General features: G+C 59.1%; 2 protein-coding genes across 3 annotated transcripts in view; one reads left to right on the top strand and one right to left on the bottom strand.

Annotated features, from left to right (window-relative positions):
- The window catches only part of LTO1 (LTO1 maturation factor of ABCE1), a 19746-nt gene extending 16242 nt beyond the window's left edge, over positions 1 to 3504 (top strand). Inside the window, exon 7 of the transcript XR_006736517.1 lies at positions 3397 to 3504. The gene's annotated coding sequence lies outside the window, so the exon portion shown is untranslated. The remainder of the gene's footprint in view (positions 1 to 3396) is intronic.
- On the bottom strand, positions 1059 to 14320 carry CCND1 (cyclin D1). Of its 2 annotated transcripts, none has more exons than XM_045558235.1 (5): positions 13901 to 14320; positions 12138 to 12353; positions 11428 to 11587; positions 7246 to 7394; positions 1059 to 4345 (listed from the first exon to the last, which is right to left on the bottom strand). In XM_045558235.1, the coding sequence occupies exons 1-5, from the start codon at positions 14096 to 14098 to the stop codon at positions 4181 to 4183; spliced, it is 888 nt and encodes a 295-aa protein (XP_045414191.1). In that variant the 5' UTR covers positions 14099 to 14320; the 3' UTR covers positions 1059 to 4180. The 2 variants fall into 2 exon arrangements, with proteins under 2 accessions (XP_045414191.1, XP_045414192.1); XM_045558236.1 differs by lacking the exon at positions 1059 to 4345 and adding an exon at positions 6565 to 6693 and having other exon boundaries at positions 13901 to 14296.
- Positions 14321 to 21034: the final 6714 nt, after the last annotated feature.

Raw genomic sequence — 21034 nt, forward strand, 5'->3', positions numbered from 1 at the left:
GTGGCCGCTGGCGCCTCCTCTGGCTCCACCTGTCCCTGGAGGCCTTGTGGATGGGACCTGTCAGGGGCACCCTGCAGGTTCCCCTCCAACCCAGCCTGGGGCCCCACCCTCAGGGGAGAGGCAGTGGTGACCCCCAGCTGTCCCCCTTTGTGCCCCACCTTCCCGAAGTGCAGGCGCCCACAGAGAAACAACGCACCAGCCATGCCGGTCCCCACCGTGAGCACCCAGGGCAGAGCAGGGAGGGACACGACAGGGGCTTCACCACAAAGGCTACGGGGGTTTGACCTGGGCTGGCTAGTGACCACCTTAGCTCAGGAGACAGGTGCCCAGGGCAAGGACAGCTCAGCCTGTGACAGACGGGGGTGACGGGAGAGCTGGGGGATCGGGGCTGAAGGGAGGCCCAGGCTTGTGAATCTGTGACCAAGGCCTGCAATGCCTTCCCAGGGCCCCGTGTGTGATGAGCCCAGCCATGTGCATCTGAAATCCACAGGTGTCCGACAGGCTCCTGGGATCCGTGTGAAAAGCACCCGGACCTCGGCCCTAACCCGGCACTTTGCTCTGAGGACCATGATTCACTCAGAGCAAACAGCAGTTTGCGCCAGAAGAGGGTAACGAATGCTGGTGTGTTTATTTTCCTATCTGCAAATAACCTGGGACGGCAACCAGCAAGAGGGCTGGAAGATGTCACCCAGGCCAGGAGCTGCTGTCTGACGCAGAAGTGGGCTTCTCACCTACCCAGGCCACCTGCAAACTCTTCTCTGGGGCCTCCCGGGGTCCAGGCGACCACCCCACACCCTGTGGCCACGTTTCCTCCCAGCTGGGGGAACACGACATGTTCCTGGGTAGAGTCTGCCCTTGCCCCCAGGGACATCTGGCAGTTAGGAGACATTCTTGGTTGTCACGCCTGGGTGGTGCTACTGTCATCTCATGGGTGGAGGACAGGGATGCTGCTACACTTCCTACAGTGCACAGGACAGGTGACCTGGCCCCAGCCCCTCCCTGGTCCCCATGCACCTGGTGTCCTGCCAACCCAGGAAACAAACAGGCAGGCACTGCACTGGGGTTTTACCAGTTTTATTTCTAGACTTTCCACATTTGTGTTTTGTTTTCTGCTGGAAACGTGCCGGTTACATGTGCATGCTGGGAAGTGCCACAGTGTGCAACACATAGACCCAAACTGCCCGCCAACCAGACCCCTGCAGACGTGCGCATCTCAGGACAGAGACCCGGCTGTGCCCTGTGGACCTGCCCCCAGCCTTTGGCCTCTTGGCACACACAACATCCAAGACACGTGTCCTCACCCCGTCACTGCGGACAGACCATCCCGCGGGGACCCCTATGCTCCGGACAGAGGCACTGCACCCAGAACGGCTGAGTGTAAGCAGCGCTCCGGAGGGGCTGGTGGCAGGGACGGGCCTGTGCCTGCGATGGCCTCTGGGCACAGACCACCCTGCGGAGGCAGGGCCCCAGCGCGTGGGCCCACAAATGGGCGCAAATTCTTTTGGTTTGGCAGCTTGCTAGGCGACTCGGGCACACAGCACTGTGAGCTGGCTTCATTGAGATTTGGAGTCTCTTTAAATTAGCATTATGCTGTAATTAACAAAACAACAGACAGAACACTAGTACATAACAGATTAAACACACCCAAAACTTGAACAAATTCCAGAAGCTATTCCAATCATCCCGAATGACAGAGTCCTACGGGCACAGCACCACGGTGGCACGTAAGACACACTTGTTATTACAATAATAATAATAATAATAATAATGATGATGCAACTTTCATAGCTACACGCACAAAACGATACAGCTGTGAAGTCTACTATGATGATACATCCCAGATCAGACGGAGAGTCCAGCATAACAGGCGCAGGGAAAGAAAACGGACACAGCTTGGTCTTGAGGACCACGTGGTTCTCGAGCACGCGGTCTGGGTGCCGACCCCACCAGGCCCGCGAGGGGTCTCGTCCGCGCGTCTGTGTGCCGCAGCAGACAGAGCCTGACCGCAGGGTCTGCACATGGCTAAGTGAAGCATGAGGTATTGTGAAACAGGAACCTTTTTGGAATAGAGCAGTAATCACATTAAGTCAAAATTGATCACATAAAAAAAAAAACACTACAAAAAAAGGCATCCGTAATACAATGTTCTACGAGAAAATTAAAACTAGAACATGGCAGTATATGACATTGTAAAACAAAAACTGATCCTCCAATAGCAGCAAAACAATGTGAAAGAGATACAGAGAAGCGATGTGAACTTGCTTCCAAACCGTGCCGGGAAGTCATCGGTAGCAGCGCAATAAGAAAACGGAGCCGCAGCCTGTTGCTGGTGTGATCTCTGCCCCGTCCCCTCGGGAGCCTCCTGCCCACACCCCTCCCTCCCATCCTCCCCCACGCACCAGCCTCAACGCTCTCGCCACCTCCCTTCAACACTTCCTAAATAAAAATTACAAAAAGGACATAGCCAAGATGTGCAAATTGTCTATTTGTTGCTAATTTTTTTTTAAAAGGGATACGAGGGGGATCAGAATATTTCCTAACCAAACTTGCTTCAAGTACCCTATTTTCCTTGTAACTCCGATACCTCTCAGATCGTATCGCTTTGGGAAATGCCGAATCAATGTCTTTGTGTGGTTTTCCTTGAGATTTTTTTCCTTACCTATAAAAGGATCTATCTCTCGTAAACTGTAATTAAATCTGCAACATCAAAGGCAGAACAGTTTGTGTGTGTGTGTGTGTGTGTGTTTTAATCAAGGGGAGATTGCATTACTTTATAAATCATACTGGCCTTATGAACATCCTCTGCAATAAATATTCTTTTCAGCCTTAACTATAAATTATATATCTTAGTGTTTAAAAACCTTCTGTTGTGAAACACCTAAAGATAACCTTTAAACCACCTGTTCTCTAGGTAAACCTCTGAGGTCCCCACTTTCAAACACCAGTTGGCACCAAAGGGTCCCTACACTTCAACCTCTTTAAAGAAAAGGAACTTGTCATCCTGGCAATGTGAGAATACGAATCCTGTTCTTCCCGACTGGAACACGGCCTTCCCAAACACCCTTCCGCTGACACTGCACTGACGTGCACTTGCTTCACAATCCTGTTTGCACACAAGTACGTGAATATTCCCAAACCATTCCATTAAAAAATTGCCTCCACACACAACATCAACAGCGATATTCCCTAGAACTACCGGACTGAAAGTGCTTTGAAATGGAATGGTTTTGGAATACTGAGAAGGAAAATAAAAAGTAGCCGTGGGTTGAACCTGGACGTGAGCTGGCTGCAGGGCCATTGGGTGAAAAACCAGCATCTCATAAACGAGTCACTACAAAAATAGGAAGATTATAAAAATAGAATATATTATGTCACTATTTCGTTTTCTCTTTCTAGTAGCGCACCGCAGGAGTGGAAGAGTTGGGCTTTCCCAATGCCGCCACGCTGGCCGGCGCCCGCAGACCCCATGCGGGTAGGGCGCGGGTGCGAGAGATGCTGCACGCTACGCTACTCTAGCCGAGAGGTTACAGCAACCACGATAAGGTGAAGAGGTTACACATCTACCTACAAAATAAAATACACATACAAATGACTTATAAAGTGACTACATGCGTGAGCAAAGCAAGATACAGAGATGCCTAGAACCACACTAAAGCTGCGCTTTCTAGGAAAAGCACAAGAGTACGTTTTTCTACCTAAAACCCTCTTCTACTTTAAAAATGGTTTGAGTTTTTGCTATTTTTTAAAATGTTTTTATGCTTTTTAAATTTAAACACATAAAGAATCAAACCTAATCCTCCCCCAAGACTCTTCCTTTATGTTAATGTCTATTCTTACGACACAGAGACACGAGCACATTAATATTAAACTAGTTGATTATTGGGGCACAAAATCCTCTATTTTTGTAGCACGACCCTCCTCTCCTGCCACTTGGGGTTATGCAAATACTATTTTTTCTCTTTCTTTTTTTAAGACAGTTTTTGGGTAATCTTTTTCTTTCGCTTAAGTCAGAGACGGAAGGGAGAAAGAGCAAAGGGAAAAAAACCAACAACGGGGAGAATGAAGATTTCCCTTCTGGTAGTGAAATGTCCCGGACAAGCGGGACTGCGTCAGGGGGGGCACCTGGGGCCGGCTCCTCCCTCGCTGCGGGTGGCAGTGGCACCCCGCCCACCCGGCGCCCTCAGATGTCCACGTCCCGCACGTCGGTGGGTGTGCAAGCCAGGTCAACCTCCTCCTCCTCCTCTTCCTCCTCCTCTGCAGCCTTGGGGTCCAAGTTCTGCTGGGCCTGGCGCAGGCTGGACTCCAGCAGGGCTTCGATTTGCTCCTGGCAGGCCCGAAGGCAGTCCTGGGACAGACAGGGTGGGGAGGGGCGGAGGGGAGAGCGGTCCTTAGAGGGAGCCTGCAGTGAGGGCCCCTCCCCCAAGTGCCATGACCCAGAAGGCTGTTATAAGAGCAAGGCTAACCCAAAACTCTCCTGTGGCCCACGCAGACGCCAGATGCCCACCCCATGCTGCTCTGCCCGTGAAACAGGGCCAGGCCTCTTGCTGGAATTCCTCCAGGGAGCCCTGGGCCCTCTGCGCCTGCCCCACTGGCCCCACTGACACCCTGGTGACTCTAACACTATTTGATCCAGGACAGGTGTGTTGGGGGCGGGGGTTTTGAGCCCAGCCTTTTCGGATTTAACCTCTGCCATATAGCAGTCCTTGAGGTGAACCTAGTCTTCCATGATAAGCTGCCGTCAAAAGTGTTAGGCCCTGCAGGACTAAGGATGAATACTGGGTGGCCCGGGGGCACCTGGACCCTTCATCCATTCAGGCCTGCACCCTGGGCCACCCACTAGCCTTGCAGGGCATGTGTATACCTGCTGCAGCCATAGAGGTGCCCACCCCCGGGCAGAGTTTGACAGAAGCTCCTGGAAGCCCTGCACCTCTACCCCTGCTGGGATGCCCGGTGCCCAGGGGCCTCTCCCAGTTTCCACTAGGGGCAAATCTCCCAGCAGCTCCAAGCTGCTTCTTGCTGCTGGGTGGCTTCCGAATAAAGAAACGGAAGCAGGCGTCCGGGCCGTGAAGCCCCGACTGCCAGGAAGCTACACTGGGGCTTCTTAAACCAAGCAACGTCTCTAGCCAGCCTGGAAACACAGCCTTTCCCGTGGGGAACGGGGCTCAGCCGCAGCCCCGCCGCGGGTCACAGAGGCACTGCGGGACCTCCAACCAGGAGGGGCTGGACGCGGGTGCTGTCGGACAGAAGAGGACCCAGCACGAATGGCTTCTAGGTGAATTCCGGGTCGCCCGCCTGTACAGAGCTCCACGCCTTGACAGGAGAGCCTCGCTCACCCTGCTTCTGATAAACGGCTCCACTGTACAGAGGGGAAACTGAGGCCCGGGAGGCCTGGTGTGGAACCCAGGACTCTTGGTGTCTGCCTTAGGTTTCAGCCCAAAATACCAGGCACCCTCAGTTTCCATCCTGAAAGGCCCGGCAGTGCCACCCCCACCTCCCCACACACAGTTCTGGGGAGCAACGACTTACCGTCCCTGCCCCTCAGGGCTGCAGGAAGGGCAGTCCCTCCGGCCTCCCTCTGCCTGGCGGTCCCCACATGTGACCACGATCGCTCAAGCCCACACACGGAGTTGGACTCTGTGCCCTTCCCGCATGCTCTGTCTGGCCCCACAGCTGCCCGCAAAGCTGCCTGGGGGACAGTGCTGTTCACCCACGGCCAGAGGCTCCAAGCACTTCTCCGTGAAAAGGGACACGCAATTACTGACGTGTGGCCCAGCACACCCGACTCCCAAGGGTTGGACGTTCCCTCCACCAGAGAAAAGTCCTAGAACGCGCTGAGGGTTTTTCAAAGTCTGGGCACAGCTGCATTTGCTGCTGGAAACCAGAGCAAATTCAGCCTCAGTTAAGCTCCCCCGTGTCAGCTGTGAGGCATTTCACTTCAGACCCAATTAAGACAACCTCTATTTAAATAAGGGACAACGCGGCCATTTCCTACAGCTGCCTGAAGTTGGCGCCTTGTTTGGGGCTGCAAGAAGAGCACGGACCGAGCCGGCCAGGCCAGAGCAACGCGCCGGGAAATCAGCGGCTTTCACGCGGCGCGTGGGCCCGGAATGCAAGGGGCAGACCCAGACCTCATCTGACGGCAGGGCTTTTCGGGGCCTCAGTGGCGCCTCTAACCGAGGCCCTTTTCCTTAGAGAACTGTTGTCCCTGCCCCCGCCCTGGGCTGAAGCCAGGCAGGGTGGCACAGAGGGGAGGGCCCTAGTCCCCCCAGTGTCCGTCGCAAAAGTGCTTCTTTTCAGAGTGAGATGAGTGCAGGCTGGGCAGCTAGCTGGTCCCCGGGGCCCCCCAGGACAGAGGGAGCGCTGGGCAGGCAGGTGCACCATGAGACCGCATCTGGGAGGGCCCACAGAAGCCCCTGGGCACTCTGGGTGGAGCACGGGGCAGCCCAGGCCAGCGCCGTGACCAGCCTCGGCAGGCCGTCCGGACCCGGGCTGGGGTCAAGGCGGTCACTCCCTCACGCACGGCGGGGGCCGACGGCTGACCCCGCAACCTCTCTGGTCTAATTTGGTAAATGCCACAAACCGTTGTAATTGTTATTTTAATTCCTCCTTTAAGAAAAGGGAAGAATTGGGAATAAAACAATGGCATTTTAAGAAGAAAGACACAGTCAACTCCGGGTTTTACAGCAGCAGCCTCTGAAAGAGAGCCGTAAAAACAAGGCTGTCTCCACTCGCCTGCTGGCCGGAGTCTGCGGACCTCACAAGAGCCCTTTTCAAGCGGGTATTTATCGGCCGTGCGCATTGTGGCCTGAACAAAGCGCGGCTGGGCCGCGGCCCCCCACACACTGTCACCACACGGATCACCAGCCCGAGCCTGCCTGTGGCCCCTTCCTGCACGGTCACCCGGAGGGTATGGCTCATGCCCTCGCCTGAAGCCCCAGGGGCCCGTGAGAAGCTGGTGAGACCCTCCCGGCCGATCAGCAAGTTCTGGGCGCCCCTGGCCTGTTGGCCTGAGGCCATGACAGCTGCTCAGGCGCAGGAAGGCCCTGAGCTGTGGCCCCCACTCAGGTTGGTCAACCTGGACGGTCTTGTGCCACTGAGCACAGGCTGCTGCCCTGTCCCCCTTGTGGCTCCAACCCTGCAACCCTTGGGGTCTGGCACCAGCCACGCCACTTCCGTGGTCCTAGATTAGTCTCCTGCATGTGAGGCCCCGCAGAGCCAGCGAGGGGCAGGGTCTCGGTCACCTACCGGGTCACACTTGATCACTCTGGACAGGAAGCGTGTGAGGCGGTAGTAGGACAGGAAGTGGTTAGGGCTCCCCAGGTTCAGGCCTTGCACCGCAGCCACCACGCTCCCCGCGGCCACCATGGAGGGCGGGTTGGAAATGAACTTCACGTCTGCAGCAGAGGGAGAGACAAGGAGGCTGTGAGCAGGGCACCCTCCGCAGGACCCCACGATTTGGGGCACCCCAAACACTGGCTCCAAGGGAGCGGCACAGCCTGGCTGGAACTATCGGGAGTGTGTGGGCCACGTCCAGGCCCTCAGCCTCCAGCCTTGTCACCCTGGCGCTGGGAGAGCAGGAACCCACCCTGGACAGCAGCCCCACTGTGTACTCAAACACCCAGCAAACGCAGAAAACACCCACCCGAAAATCTGACAGGCAGGGCTGGGGTGATGGACGCCATTGCCCTCTCTCCTTTTAGCATCTTGAACCTTGTGAACGTGTCATTTATCCATGAAAATGAATAATATGAAAGACACTGCAGGCACACAAGTAGAGGGTGTTCCCTTACACCCCGAACCCTAAGTACCTGCCGCTGCCCAGTAGCATGGAGATAAGTGGTGACACTCTGAAGGGACTTCACATGGACAGGGGCCTAGGACCCCACCCAGCCAGGCCACAGGGTACTGATGGAGCCACTCCCTCATCCCTGGAGGGGCTGAGCCCTGCCCAGCGTCCTCCAGGGCTGCTGAGGCGACGTTCCCGCTCCCACCAGAGGGAAGAGCTGCTTCTGCGGCCCTGTCTCCTGCTCCAGTGGACTCTGTCGTCCACAACCTTCAGACCAAGAAAAACCCAACCCTACACCAGGCCCTTTACTCACGACATCATTGTTTTTTGGCTGGTGACAAAAAGGCTCTTCTGGGCCACCTGATGTAGCCCAACAATTCCAGCGACTTCCCAAGTTAGGGAAGAGGCACCTGGTTTCCACCGCCCGTCACTGTACTTACGAGGCCAATCTGGGAGATGGGCCCGGGGGGTGGGGGGCAGCCAGGCAGCTAAGTGGGAGCTGCCCATAGCCCCCCCACAAGTGGGGCCCCAGGGCAGGAAATGTGGGGGCCCAAGAGACCTAGCCCAGACCCCAGCTGGCCTAGGACCCCTTGGTCCCTGGGCTTCTTGGAGACCATCCAGCACACCCAAGGCAGTGCAAAGCTAGGGGGGCTGCAGCCCGCCACCCACACAAAGCTGTCTCTGGTCACTGCTGCCAGATGTCTGGGCTCATATTGCTCCCAGGCCACAGTAGCAGCGGGGGTCCTGGGGTCCCATCACGACTCCCTCCTCAAGCAGACTGAAGGCCAGCTCTGCCTTGAGGACTCACTGCCCCAGACAGAGTTCCCTGTCTGTGGGTGGGACACCAGCCTTCCTTCCCCAGGGCAATCTCGCCCCCACATGGAGAGGTGGGCCAGCAAGGGGGATGTAGCCTCTCGGCCTGGCCTTTACCCAGGAATTACTGGTGGGGGCGGCCACCAATTTCAGCACATAAACCAGGGTCTGGAGTTGGACCCCACTGGGGACAAGTGTGGCATCTTCTCAGCCCCATTGCCTCAGCTCTTGCCACAGGGTGTTCAGGAACAAGGGGGGTCAGGGGGGCCGAACAGGGTGAACTGGGCACAAAGGGAGTGCGGCAGCCCACCCGAGAGTTCCCCCAGGAGAATAAGCCACTTGGGTCTTGTTAGGGAGAGGGGGCTCTGGCGAGGGGCCAGGAAGAAAGGCAACCACCCCGGAGGGGAGATGGACGGGAGACAGAGCGGCTTCTGGGTGCCGTAATGACTTAAAAAAAAAGAAATTCTAACAAGGCAAGCCACCTCTTTCCCCTCTAAATGGGACAGTCCACCCAGTGGGAGCCAGGGGCCGTGGATGGAAACCTTTCACTGAGGCAAACAAGGACCATACACAGTCATTTCTGCAGGGAGTGGTGGTCCCACTCAGTCCTGCACTGAGACCCCCTCTATGGGGCGCATGCAGGGTGGAGTCACAGGGGCCAGCTTAACTCCAAAGCCCGTGTCCCCAACTCGTGTGTGTGCCCTGGTGGCTTCTGTGTTCGAGTAAGGAACAATCCAGTGTTAAACGCCAAAGCTCCGGGACTTAGCCCCTTCTGCTGCCTGGTCAGAAAGGTCAGCCATAGCCAAGTGGTCACCAGAGCTCTCTGGCATTGCTGGCCCTGGCTAGGGCTATTCATCAAGCTCAAGGACATGTCCACTTCAGATGGCACTGGACCTTCCCTACCCAGCCTGCCGCGGTGCAGAGAAAGGCCCCAGTGTGCACAGGTGTATGTGTGCGCGAAAAACCCAACCCTGTGTGATGCTTGGCAACCCTGTGTGTGCGCTGGGGGCGCCCGGGCAGGGAGAAAGGGGAGCAACGCCCCTCCCATTACCGTCAAAGCTAATCCTCACCACGAGGAGGACAAAAACAGGATGTCTCCACCTCACCTGTCCTTATGTCACTCTCATCTGGACAGATGTGCAGCGTGGCCAAAGAAGGGGCTGTACTGCAGTCACGTTCAGCGGGGCAGGCAGGGCCCAGGGAGCACCCCTCAGGGACAGAGTCCAGGCCGGGCAGGGACCTGGCAGACACATGTAGCCCCACCACCGGCTCACCCAGGACTGAACACCACAGCTGGGAGTACTGGGTCACCTGAGCGATCCTCCGCTTTTACCTGCCGCTGGGGGCGCCTGCTGGGCCTGTCTCAAAGGACAGGCAGCAGCGCGGAGAGCCCCACTGCACCTCTGCCTGCACACCTTGCTGCCAGCACCCAGGGTCCTGGGAGGGGCGCTCCAGCTGCCTGAGCCACCCGGGAGGGAGACTGTGCAAGAACTGTTCCTTGCATTATCTCTAGGAAACTTTTTCGTTTCTCTAAACCACTTTCAGCTCCATAAAAGGCTGCCTGGAGTCTCCGGAGGCCTCTCTCCTCCAGGGCGCCCCAGCCAGAGAACGCCTCCCTGCCGCCTGCAGGGCCAGCCCCACCCTCCCATCCATCCAGGCGATGATGTCCTTGGCACCTCCATCTGCACCCCCACAAGGCCTCGCCTGGAAGGACTCCAGGGAGGGGTCCATGCCCCGGGCAGGTGGAGGAGGGCGGGGAGGCACAAGAAATCTTCCCAACTCTCGCTTAAACCACACACTGTTCTGGAATGCCAGCCGCCAGGGCTACCCATTGTCAGGGGGTGCATTGAGAGGCTTGGGGACTCTGCCCCTCTGGGGAAGTGGAAGATGCCAACTGTCCCTTTGAGCAACCTTGCCTCATGGCCCTCAGGTCACCCAGAGTGAGTCCCCAAACAGATGGGACAACCGAGTCCTGACCAGGGCAAGAGTTGGGCCATGGCAGAGCTGGGTGGGACAGGGGCATGAGTCCCCCCAGTAGGGTAACTGGGCCTCCTGGCTGGGGAAGGAAGAGGCCAAGGAGTGGAAGGCAAGGCTGGGGGCAGGAGGCGGCACGGTGGGCTGTGTGTGTCTGTCCATACTGGGTTCTGACATTCTGGCTGCCTGGGGTCTGGGGCCAGGGCAGTGGGGGGCGGCTCCAGGGGCTGTGCCAGGGAAAGGGAGGGCTGGGCTCCTCTGCTGCCAGCTGTGGTGGCCCAAGCCCAGGCTGCACTGCAGCCCCTCCCAGGGCTCAGCTGAGTCCAGCCGGCCCACAGGGCCCCTAGCGGGGCCTCAGGCCTCTGAGCTCCTCTGCTGGACGCCCCCGCACTCGGCTGCAGGAGCACGTGGTGCAGGCGCCCCTGGCAGGTGGCCCAGCCCGGGAGAGGCCAGGAGGGGGCCCCCACAGCTCAGGCTCCTTGAGGACACAAGAACGGCTGGAGATGGGTGGGGGGAGGAGGATGCCCGGTGGCCAAGGTAAACCCCTTTCAGCATGGAGTGGACACAAGCTGCCTGGCCTGGGCAGGGACGCCAAGGCAGCTGCTAAACACAGGCAGGCCGGGCCATCCACCCTCCATCTAGCTGCAACAAACAGTCCCGGCCCTCTGCTCACAGGGCAAGGAAGAGGAGCTCTTCCCAGAGCAAGAGGGGCGGTGGCAGCATCTCCTTGGACAGACGGGCCGGCAGACCCAGGCACAGAGGAAGAAACTGGCCAGGGCCACCTGGGGCACCAGGGCCAGCCCCCCCCCCCCGGCCGGTCCTTCTCAGGGGCAGCTGGGGTGGGCCTGCCCTACCTGTGGCACAGAGCGCCACGAAGGTCTGCGCGTGTTTACGGATGATCTGTTTGTTCTCCTCAGCCTCGGGCATTTTGGAGAGGAAGTGTTCGATGAAATCGTGCGGGGTCATCGCAGCCAGGTTCCACTTGAGCTTGTTCACCAGGAGCAGCTCCATTTGCTGCAGAGACCGGGGCACACGTGTCAGGCCAGGGAGGAAGGGGGCCTGGGGACCCCGCGGGCTCAGGTCTCCGGCCTCAGCCTTTGGTTTGCAGTCTTGGGGTGGGAGAGGAGGGATGGCGAATGTTGGGGGGTCCGGAGAGCGGGGGTAACACACGATTCCAGATCAAAACGGAAAAGGTGCAGCGAGGAAAGCCTGTCCGCAAAGTGGAGACAAAAAGACCTCCCACCACCTGGACCCGGGGCGCAGCAGCGAGCGCGGCCTCCGCGCCGCCACTAGAGGGCGCGCGCCGCCCACTTTTCGGCCACGCGCGGGGCTCGCACGCGGTGGGAGTCGGGCGAAGTGTGCGGGCGGTGGGATGGGGGCGCCGGGATCCCGCCCTTCCGACAGAAGCCCCGAGCCAGCCAGCGGTGTGCCGTGCTTCCTCCTCCCTCGGGGCAGATCTGTCAGAGGCGACCGGGTCTCTTGCCATCTGCACCTCCCCCCACCCGGGTCCTGCGGCAAACGGGGTGTCCACGGGGTATCCGCGGCAGAGGGGAGCCCCCGTTACCAGCAGCTCCTCGGGACGGATGGAGTTATCCGTGTAGATGCACAACTTCTCGGCGGTCAGGGGGATGGTCTCCTTCATCTTGGAGGCCACGAACATGCAGGTGGCCCCCAGCAGCTGCAGGCGGCTCTTTTTCACGGGCTCCAGCGACAGGAAGCGGTCCAGGTAGTTCATTGCCAACGGGAAGACCTCCTCCTCGCACTTTTGCTCCTCGCAGACCTGCGGGGCATGGCCCGTGACCGCCGCCGCCAGGGAGCGCCGGCCCCCCCACCACGGCGACCTGCACCCCCAACCCGCAGGCCTGGGCTGCCAGTCCCCGGGGGCGCCGAGGGGTCGGCACAGGGGGCGACAGGAGCTTCTTGGGATGCGCCCCCTTCTCCACGTGTCCCCAGTACCCACCCTCCCCGAAACTGAAAGGGAAAGTCCCCGCGAGGCTGGCACGGCGGGGGCGGGGGCAGGAGCGGGCACGGCCGGGCGGCATGCGCGGCGGCGCAGGCGCCGACCCCAGCGACCCCGGCCCGCGGTGGAGCTCCGGGGTCCGCCTGGCTGGGGGTCGCCACCCGCTCGGGTGCGGGGCCGCGGGGCGGGCCGCGGGGCTGGGCGCCGTGCCTGCGAGACACAAAGGTGGCGTCCCAGGCCGCCGCGCCGCATTTCCCCAGACGTCATCTTTTCAAAAAATATTTAAAAATATTAAAAAAATAACTGGGTGCGTACAAAACCCCTGAAAATGACCCTCGGACGGTCCTTTACCCAGGCTGGGGGTCGGGAGCTCGTTACGGGCTCGGGTGAGAGTCCCAGGAATTCAAACTCCGGGGCCCCCCTTTCCCCTGGGCGCGGGCGCCGTTTCCCTCTCGCAAGGGCACCACGCCGCACTTTCAAAAATTATTTAAAAATACTTGCGGGCCCCTCGGGCGCCCACTGAAGGGCTGAAAATGTGCCCCGGGCCCCCAGCTTGCTCAGGGAAGGTCCCCCAAGCCGAGACCCCCTGCAGCCGGGGGCCAATCTCTGGCGTCTTGGGGGCCACGCGACCTTGCAGCCCGGCGTGCTCTCCGGCCCAGGCTGCCCGTGCGGGGCGCCCCAGGGCTCGCTGCTTGAACAAAGGGTCCCCCCTTTCTGAGCAGGGTCCCCCCCAAACTGCCCATGCCAATTCCCCCCGCTCCTCTTGCGCGGGCTCCGGGCGGCCGCTCAGCCCCTCGCCGCGGCCCCAGAGCGGGGCCGGTCGCTCCCCGCCCCCACCCTGCCCCCAATTATTAATAAACACTTTTGCTTTGCAATAAAAGAGCAAAGATGGCGCATAATACTGGCTCGAGCAGCCCTTGCATACGTGTCCCTGGATATTAATTTAAAAATCAAATCTATGCCCCCTCCCCCCGGAGCTGGCGGCTCGGGGCCGCGGCGGCCGGGAGGAGAGGCGCAGCGGAGCTGGGGAGCAGGCGGGGGCCTCAGAGCGCGCCCAGACTGCCAACCCGCACCCCCGGGCCCACTGGGGTACCCCTGGCACTGGCTTCTCCCGATGGCACCCCTCCCTGACTGCCTCCCTCCCCCCCACTAGGAAAGGGAATTTCTAACGCCCCCACCCCCACCCTTTCCTCGTTCAAAAAATACCCACAATATCTATTTATTTTGAAAATACGGATTCCTAGCAACATCCCGGCAAACTTCAAAGTTCTAGCGGGAGAGAAGGGTGGGACACAAGGAGCAGAGAAATGTGGGTTTGGGCAACAAGTTGTAGGGAAGTCTTAGGAGAGCCGCCCGCAGCCCCGCACCTCCAGCATCCAGGTGGCCACGATCTTCCGCATGGACGGCAGGATCTCCTTCTGCACGCACTTGAAGTAGGACACGGAGGGCGCGCAGGTCTCCTCCGCCTTGAGCATGGCCCGCAGCACCCGGTCGTTGAGGAGGTTGCCATCGGGGTACGCGCGGCGGATGGTCTCCACCTCGCAGCACAGAAGCTGGTGTTCCATGGTGGGCTCTGCCTGGGCGGCTGCGGGGGCTGTGGGTCCCGGCTCGATCCGCGCTCGGCTCTCGCGCTGGCTGCCTCGCGCTCCTAGCGCTCTTCTGCCCTAGCCGGAGCGCGCGGACTGTGCTGCTTGCTGCTACTGCGCCGACAGCCCTCTGGAGGCTCCAGGACTTTGCAACTTCAACAAAACTCCCCTGTAGTCCGTGTGACGTTGCTGTTGTTAAGCAGAGATCAAAGCCGGGCAGAGAATGGGAGCGGGGGGGCGGGGGCGGGCGCAGGGGGAGGGGGCGCGGGCGCCGAACGCCGGGAGCAGCGAGGGGCAGAGCCCAAAAGCCATCCCGGAGGCGCCGCGCCTGCCCCGCAGCCCAGTTGCCCGCAAAGTCCGGTTTTCATAGAAATGCAAATCGCCCCGCGGCAGCCTTTCTCCCCGGCGGGGAAGAGGGGTTCAGGGGGCCCCTCCTCCCCGAGTGGGTCCCCCGGGATTTGGCGGGTGGGGTGGGGGTGTCTGTGCATTGGGGGACAACTAGGAGGGCGGGCAGGCCACACGCAGCCTGGGGAGATCGCACGGAGGGGGGAATCTGAGGCGCGGCGACACCCCATGTCCGAGCCGGCAGAATGGGCGCACTTCTGGGAACGCCACGAGGGCACCCACGGGCGGAGAGACGGCCGAGGAATCTCAGCGTCCGCATCTTCTTTCATTTTCATTAACACGTGTAAATTTCAGGAATTATTTACCATGCAGGGACGCCGGAGAGAGCGCACGACCCCGGGCAGGCACCCTCGCGGCTCACTGGGGGGGTTGCTGCAGATGCCCCATGGGGTAACCCCAAATGTTATAAGGGGATTTCTGCCTGGCTTGTGCTCGCTCAAAAAATAAAATAAAATAAAATAAATGCCCGAAAATTCCATCAGCAGCCCAAGATGGTGGCCAGCATTTCCTTCATCCTGTCCTCGCCTGGGGAATCTTCGGGCTGTCTCCCCACCTTGACCAGTCCATCTTTGCGGGGGTCCCCGAATGCCCCCCTCCCGGTGCCCGCAATTTAACCGTGAGAAACACACCTCTGAATGGGAGGCTGAGAAGCAGTGGCCCCTGTACTGACTCATCTTGTAATTAAGACAGAAATTAAAATGCTGGGAGTAGTGTCTCTGCCAGGGACGCGACCACCGGAAGCTTCCTAATTGGTTTTGTTGGAGGTGTGGATGTCCCCTCACCTTTAGAATTTGCCCCGGGGTGCATGCGTGAGCTTGAAGGGCCGGCCCGCAGAGCCCGGCGAAAATCGGAACAAATGAGTGTATTGATCTGATGATTTTTAACAAGATCTATAGGTGTTCCCGGTTATACGATAGAGTCCCCAATATTATCACTAACTTAAAGATATAAATAAAATCCGTATTTTTAAGTTAGAAGTTCTGCCTCTTTGGCGCTTTTTTTTTTTTAAGTAAAAGGACATTTTAGTAATTTTTTTACAGTTTTTACAATACCTACCCCAAATGAAAACTGTTCATTTACTTTCCTCTGAATATAGTTTTACTGTCACCATACCACCGTATCCCTTTAACAGTAAAGGCCCAAAGAAAACGGATTTAAAAAGCCACCTCCCCTTGCCAAGGGTGCTTCCAGCAAGACGGGACCACCCCCCAGGATAGATTCCTCCTGCGCCCCTCCCCCACCGGGAATTAGGGTTACAGATATTCCAAGTCCTGGGGTAATTGCCCCCGGCTCCCGCATGGGAAGCGATGGGTGGCCCGAGGAACAGGGAGCACCCATCGCCGCGCCCCCCTCCTCGGGCACCCAGGCTCGCCTTGGCGCGGGCACAGCCAAGCCTCCGAGCATCAGCCCGCGCACGAGGGCGGCCCGGCTGCTTTTTCATTCATAAAATCCCGACCGGGCGGCCGCCCGGGTGATTTATGTGGCCGCGCGCTATCACCCGGCGGTTCCAGTCCCGGGGGGCGCGGGGGCCCGAGCCCCGCGTGCGCCGCGCCGCAGCCCGAGGCGCGAGGCGGGCCAGCGTCGGCGAGGGCAGCGGGGCATAAAGAGGCTCGCCCACTCCTGCAAAACGGGCTCCGGGTCCAGGAGGGAACTTCCCCCCGCTCCCGGGAGAGAGACGGAGGAAACTGGAATTAGCATGAGCCAATGGGGCCGCGGCGCTGTTACTAGGCGGACCGGGCAGATCTCAACGAGGAACTGCGTTGATTTCCCAGCTCAGGGACGGGCGCAAAAGTGCAAGCCTGGCCGGCGAGCGTGAAGAGCCGTCCAGGAACCGGCTGGGAAGACGTTGGAATTTGGGGCCCAGCGGGGAGCGCCAGCCGCCCAGCCCCCACCCTGGGGAATCCTGCTGGGCGGCCCCTGGAGCCCCTGAGGGGGCCAGCTGCCCCGGACCTTTGGGGGCTATTGCTTCAAGAAGCGCAAAGGAAGCATTTTGATATTTTTCCAAAGAGAAAAGCAACTTTTAAAAACTTTTTTTGTTGCAGTTTTAACTTTGCACTGTCTTTTAAAAACCCACCAAGAAGCAGGAACTGCGGAGTCTGAGCTCATTAAAGTGCTCTGCGCTTTTTTCTTGGCGACCATTAGGAGACAAAGGGCCAGTGGCCCGGTCGGGAGTGGTAACCACGTTGCTTGGAAAGAAAATCCAAACGTAACTTAAATCACCCTCCGGCTTTCCTCGCCCCCAGGCCCCCGCCGGGGTGACCGCGGCTGGGGCGGATGGTCGGCCCAGAGAGGGCGAATTCCGCTGCAGGCGCGTGTTTGCCACCGTCCCTGGCTGTGGGAACCTTCATTCAAGCGGGGGAAGGGAGCGCGTTCATTCAGGAACCGGCGCTCCGCGGCGGCGCAGACCCCAGGACGCGCCGCTGCTGCGCGCTGCCGGGCGGGGGGCTTTCGAGAGGGGGTGAGGGGGTGTGGGTCCCAAAGCCGATCTTCCGTGCGCGACTTCCGGCACCAGCCCTTCCCCCTGGAGGACCTAGGCGGCTGGCAGGCGGGCGCACCCAGGTGGGGTCACCTGCAGCCGCATACCTGGCGGCAACTTGAAAGGACTTGGCTCCTGCTCTGCGAGTTTTCCATTGTTAAGCCCTTAAGTCGCCCAGGAAAACGCTTCCGAATGCGGACCCCGGGGTTCCGGGGGCGCTCGGGCTCCCCTTCCCCCACACTGCTCGCTTCTGGGGTGCGCGTGGTGGCCCACGTGTTGCGGCTGCTCCGCCGGAGCTCTGCGCCGCGGATCCCCGGCGCCCCAGAGGCGTGGGTGGGCCGGCGCGAACTCCGGCTCGGGTGCCCATCGGGGCAGCCCCGGCCCCATGGCCCCGAGCCCCGGACGTGCGTTTCCATCCCCGATCAATTAATTTCAGCGATTAATTAACACACAGCCATCCGCCCCCGCGCCTAGTCGTCCGTCGGGCTGGCTGCGTGGAAAGAGGACCCCTCCCCCAGCTCTGAAGGCTGCGGACGAGGTGTGCGCGGGAGTTAAAAAGCAAACCCAACAGGTAGGGGGCACCGGCTCCAACGACGCATCTGAGATTCCGAAGGTGAAGGTGCAATTCCTGGGGGTGAAAGAGGCTCTAGTTCCTCGACCTCCGCCCTCAAAACGCATTGCCTCGTGCCCTGGGCAGCATTAACCCCAAAGTCCACTGGCAATTCCCCGGCCTTCCGGCTCTGGCCCAGGCCCGTTTCTGACCCAATGGCAGGGAGTAGGCGCCCGCATCGAGGAGAAAACCAAGCAAAGCAATCGGGTGGGGGTGGGGGTAACGACCTCGGAGGTCACGTGCCGCCTTAGTCTCCCGAGGTCAAGCAGGGCCGGGGCCCACCCGAAGCTGAGCGACTTCCGCGCCGCAGCGGGACTCGCGGGGCCTATGAAACCTGCGGCGACGACTCCGGTCAGAGGATGCGCGCTAAGACCCTCGTGGGCTCCCACAGCGTCCTAGATCCCGGGATTTGTCACTCGAGCCCCACTCCCCACCCCGCCCACCACCATTGCCCTTCCGGAAGGCTGTCTGTGGGGAAGACCCCGCATCTCCGCGCCTCTCCAGCTCGCCCCTTAAAGCCCTGGAAAATACCGGAAAGCCCTGGCCCTGGGGGCGGGTGGAGCGAGGGCCGGGGTCGTTATTATTGGGGAACCTCCGAATTCCGGGTCTCCGGACGCTTACCAAGCAGGGGAGGGGAAGGAATTTTTTTCCAGGCGCGGGAAGGGGGGTTGCCTGCCTAACGCCCTGCACCCTCCCCTGGGGTCCCTCGGCCCGCGCCGTAGGGGCTGGTAGCGGACACAAGGCCAGACCCCTTGCGAAATTCTGTACTCGCGGGGTCCTAGGGACCAATGGGCCGCGCTGGGTCCCCGAGCCCCTCCGGGGTGTTTCGCGGGGCTCGTCTTGCCCCAGCGAGTCCCACATGACCGGGCCGGGGCCAGAGCGAGGGGCTGGGGGAGGCGAGAGCGCGCGCCGTGGGACCCCGGGCTGTGGCTCGGGTGCCGCGCGAGGCCGCGCCGCGCATTCCGTGCATTCCCGCCGGGCCTCGGTTCCGCCGCCACGTGGTTGCCCTGCGTGCCGCGTTTACCGTAAGGCCTGGAGAAGGCGCGCACCTACGGCAACCAAGCGCCGCGGACCTCCTAGGGCGCGGGACGCGGAACAGGCGAAGGGGCTGCTTTCTTACGTAACAAGGACAGTTGTACTGCTGGGGTGAGAACGTGTTCATCTATAAAGACAAGCAGGAAGGGGGTGTTCAGGCCCCTCTGGCGTCTGTAACAGGGTGACCATCCATCTGAGGAACGTGATAGAACCAGACCGGTGACCAATACGCCTTCCCAGGGGCGGTGGAGCACAGAAGGGAAGCTGCTGCTGTCTGATGGCTTTTCCTCTCCTTTTCCTTATTATTTCAAAATCAGCCGTGGGCAGTCCAGGGCATGTAGTGGGAAAGGGCAGACCAGAAGGTGGTTAACGATGGGAAAACGTCCAGAAACTGGCTGTAACTATTACCAAAAAGTCCCAGCCGGGCGTGGTGACCACACCTGTGATCCCAGCACTCTGGGAGGCCGGACTCAGGAGGATCGCTTGAGGACATGAGTTCAGCACCAGCCTGGGCAACATAGCGAGACCCCGTCTCTACTAAAAAAAAAAGAATATAGAAAAATCAGCCCAGCATGGTGTGCGCCTGTAGTCCCAGGTACTCAGGAGGCTGAGGTAGGAGGATGGCCTGAGCCCAGGAGTTTGAGGTTACAGTGAGCTATGGTGACCCACTGCATTCCAGCCTGGGCAACAGAGTGAGATCCTGTCTTTAAAAAAAAAAAAAGTCTTGAGGCATCTTTTCTGAGGCTTAGTTCAAGATAAAGGATCCTGAGCCGCTGACCATAAGCAGTAGGATGCATGCCTTGGCCCCATGGGGTTCAGGGGCTGGTTGGAGCCCCCTGGGACCCTGGCTAGGTTGTGCCACCCCCATCCCCCACCCCAGGACTGGATGGGTCAGAGGCATCCTGAGAGCCCTCCTGGGCCATCTCTCTGAATCCTGGCTTGGACCGAGGGCCCCCTCCCATCCACGGGGGGAGGTAGGCTGCTACACCCTGGGGCAGGGCTGGCTTGGTCCCCATGCTCCTAGCTCCTCAGCACCAGTCCCCCTGGTCTAAGGGAAGCATGGCCGTTTGCTGTGAGATCCACCTGTGGGGTTTGGAGAAAAAGCTTTCAGCCACCACCCACCACATCTCACTTCTGTGAGGTGCTTCCCCCAGCAACCGTCATTTCCACGCACTTAATCTCAGGGAAATGCATTTAATGGTAAGGAAATCGAGGCACAGGGAAGCCAGGTACCTGGTTCGGTTCACACGGTTGGCAGTGGTGATGGTGCGTGAGAGCACCACTCCCGAAGGGCCTGCACCCCACTCTGTGTTGTGGGCACCTCAGAACAAATCCAGGTTGCTTAGAAACCGATGAGGGTAAAAATCAAAATTTTCGATGTTATGCAAAACCAAGCCCCCTTTCTTTTCAAGATGCTAAGCAGGTGGCAACCATATTTATGAAACTGAATGACAGTGTTACACACAGAACTACGTCTGCTAGTAGTTGTGAGGCCTTGGACAAATCTCTGTCCTCATCTATAAAATGGGCTATGGTCATTCCCTCACAAGGCCACCTCGAGGACTAATGAAGGTAATATGCATAAAGCATTCAGCACGGGGCCTGGCATGTGTCAAGGCCTGTTTGATTTATTCATTCATATGTTTGTTCCTGTGCAGGATGAAGGCCATGTGCCGCATGTGGTGTGTGGAATTAATTAAACTTTTCAGTTTATATTCAGAAAGAAGATTTTTAAAATGACTATAATTTATCAACTTGCGTCTCTTTGCTGACTTCTGAGGTGTTTGTGGATGTGAGATTTAAATCGTGGAACAAACTTTCAAATTAAAGAAAATAATTTAACCACATTACTCTTTCCTTCTTTCTTCTTCCCTGACTCTTCTACCTCTTACCCTGTGAAAGGAGTAGAAAAGTTGCTTTAAAAAAGAAGCACAAGTGCTTCTTGTGCAAGGATGAGGGACAGAGACACAGGGCAGGGTTTCTGCTGGTGCAGGAAGGCCCAGAGCTGGAGGCCACCCAGGTCTCTGGATGGACAGGGCACCAGTGCCTACCACCCACCGGGTAATAGAAGCCACTCTGCTCAAGTGGTAGGGGGCATTCACCAGTGACGCTGGCCAAAGGTGTGGGTCAGTGAGTGTCACAGCTGGGAGCAAAAAGGCACAACTCTCCAGAAGGCACGGAGGCCAAAGCCAGCTGATGGCCCACGTCAGCCCAGGGTGGGGACACAGCCTGCCGGGTCAGCTTCTGCCGTTGGCATCTTGCTGCAGTGAGGGGAGAGGGAAGGCAGGGTGGGGGGTCTTGGGGAGAGAGGGCTCCGGGACCCAGCAGCCTGGAGGGCATCCCCTGTGCCCCAGGACTCTGGGCACGGCTCTCCATTGCCCCTTTGGAC

Source organism: Lemur catta, chromosome 7, assembly GCF_020740605.2.
Source record: "Lemur catta isolate mLemCat1 chromosome 7, mLemCat1.pri, whole genome shotgun sequence".
Lineage (NCBI taxonomy): Eukaryota > Metazoa > Chordata > Mammalia > Primates > Lemuridae > Lemur > Lemur catta.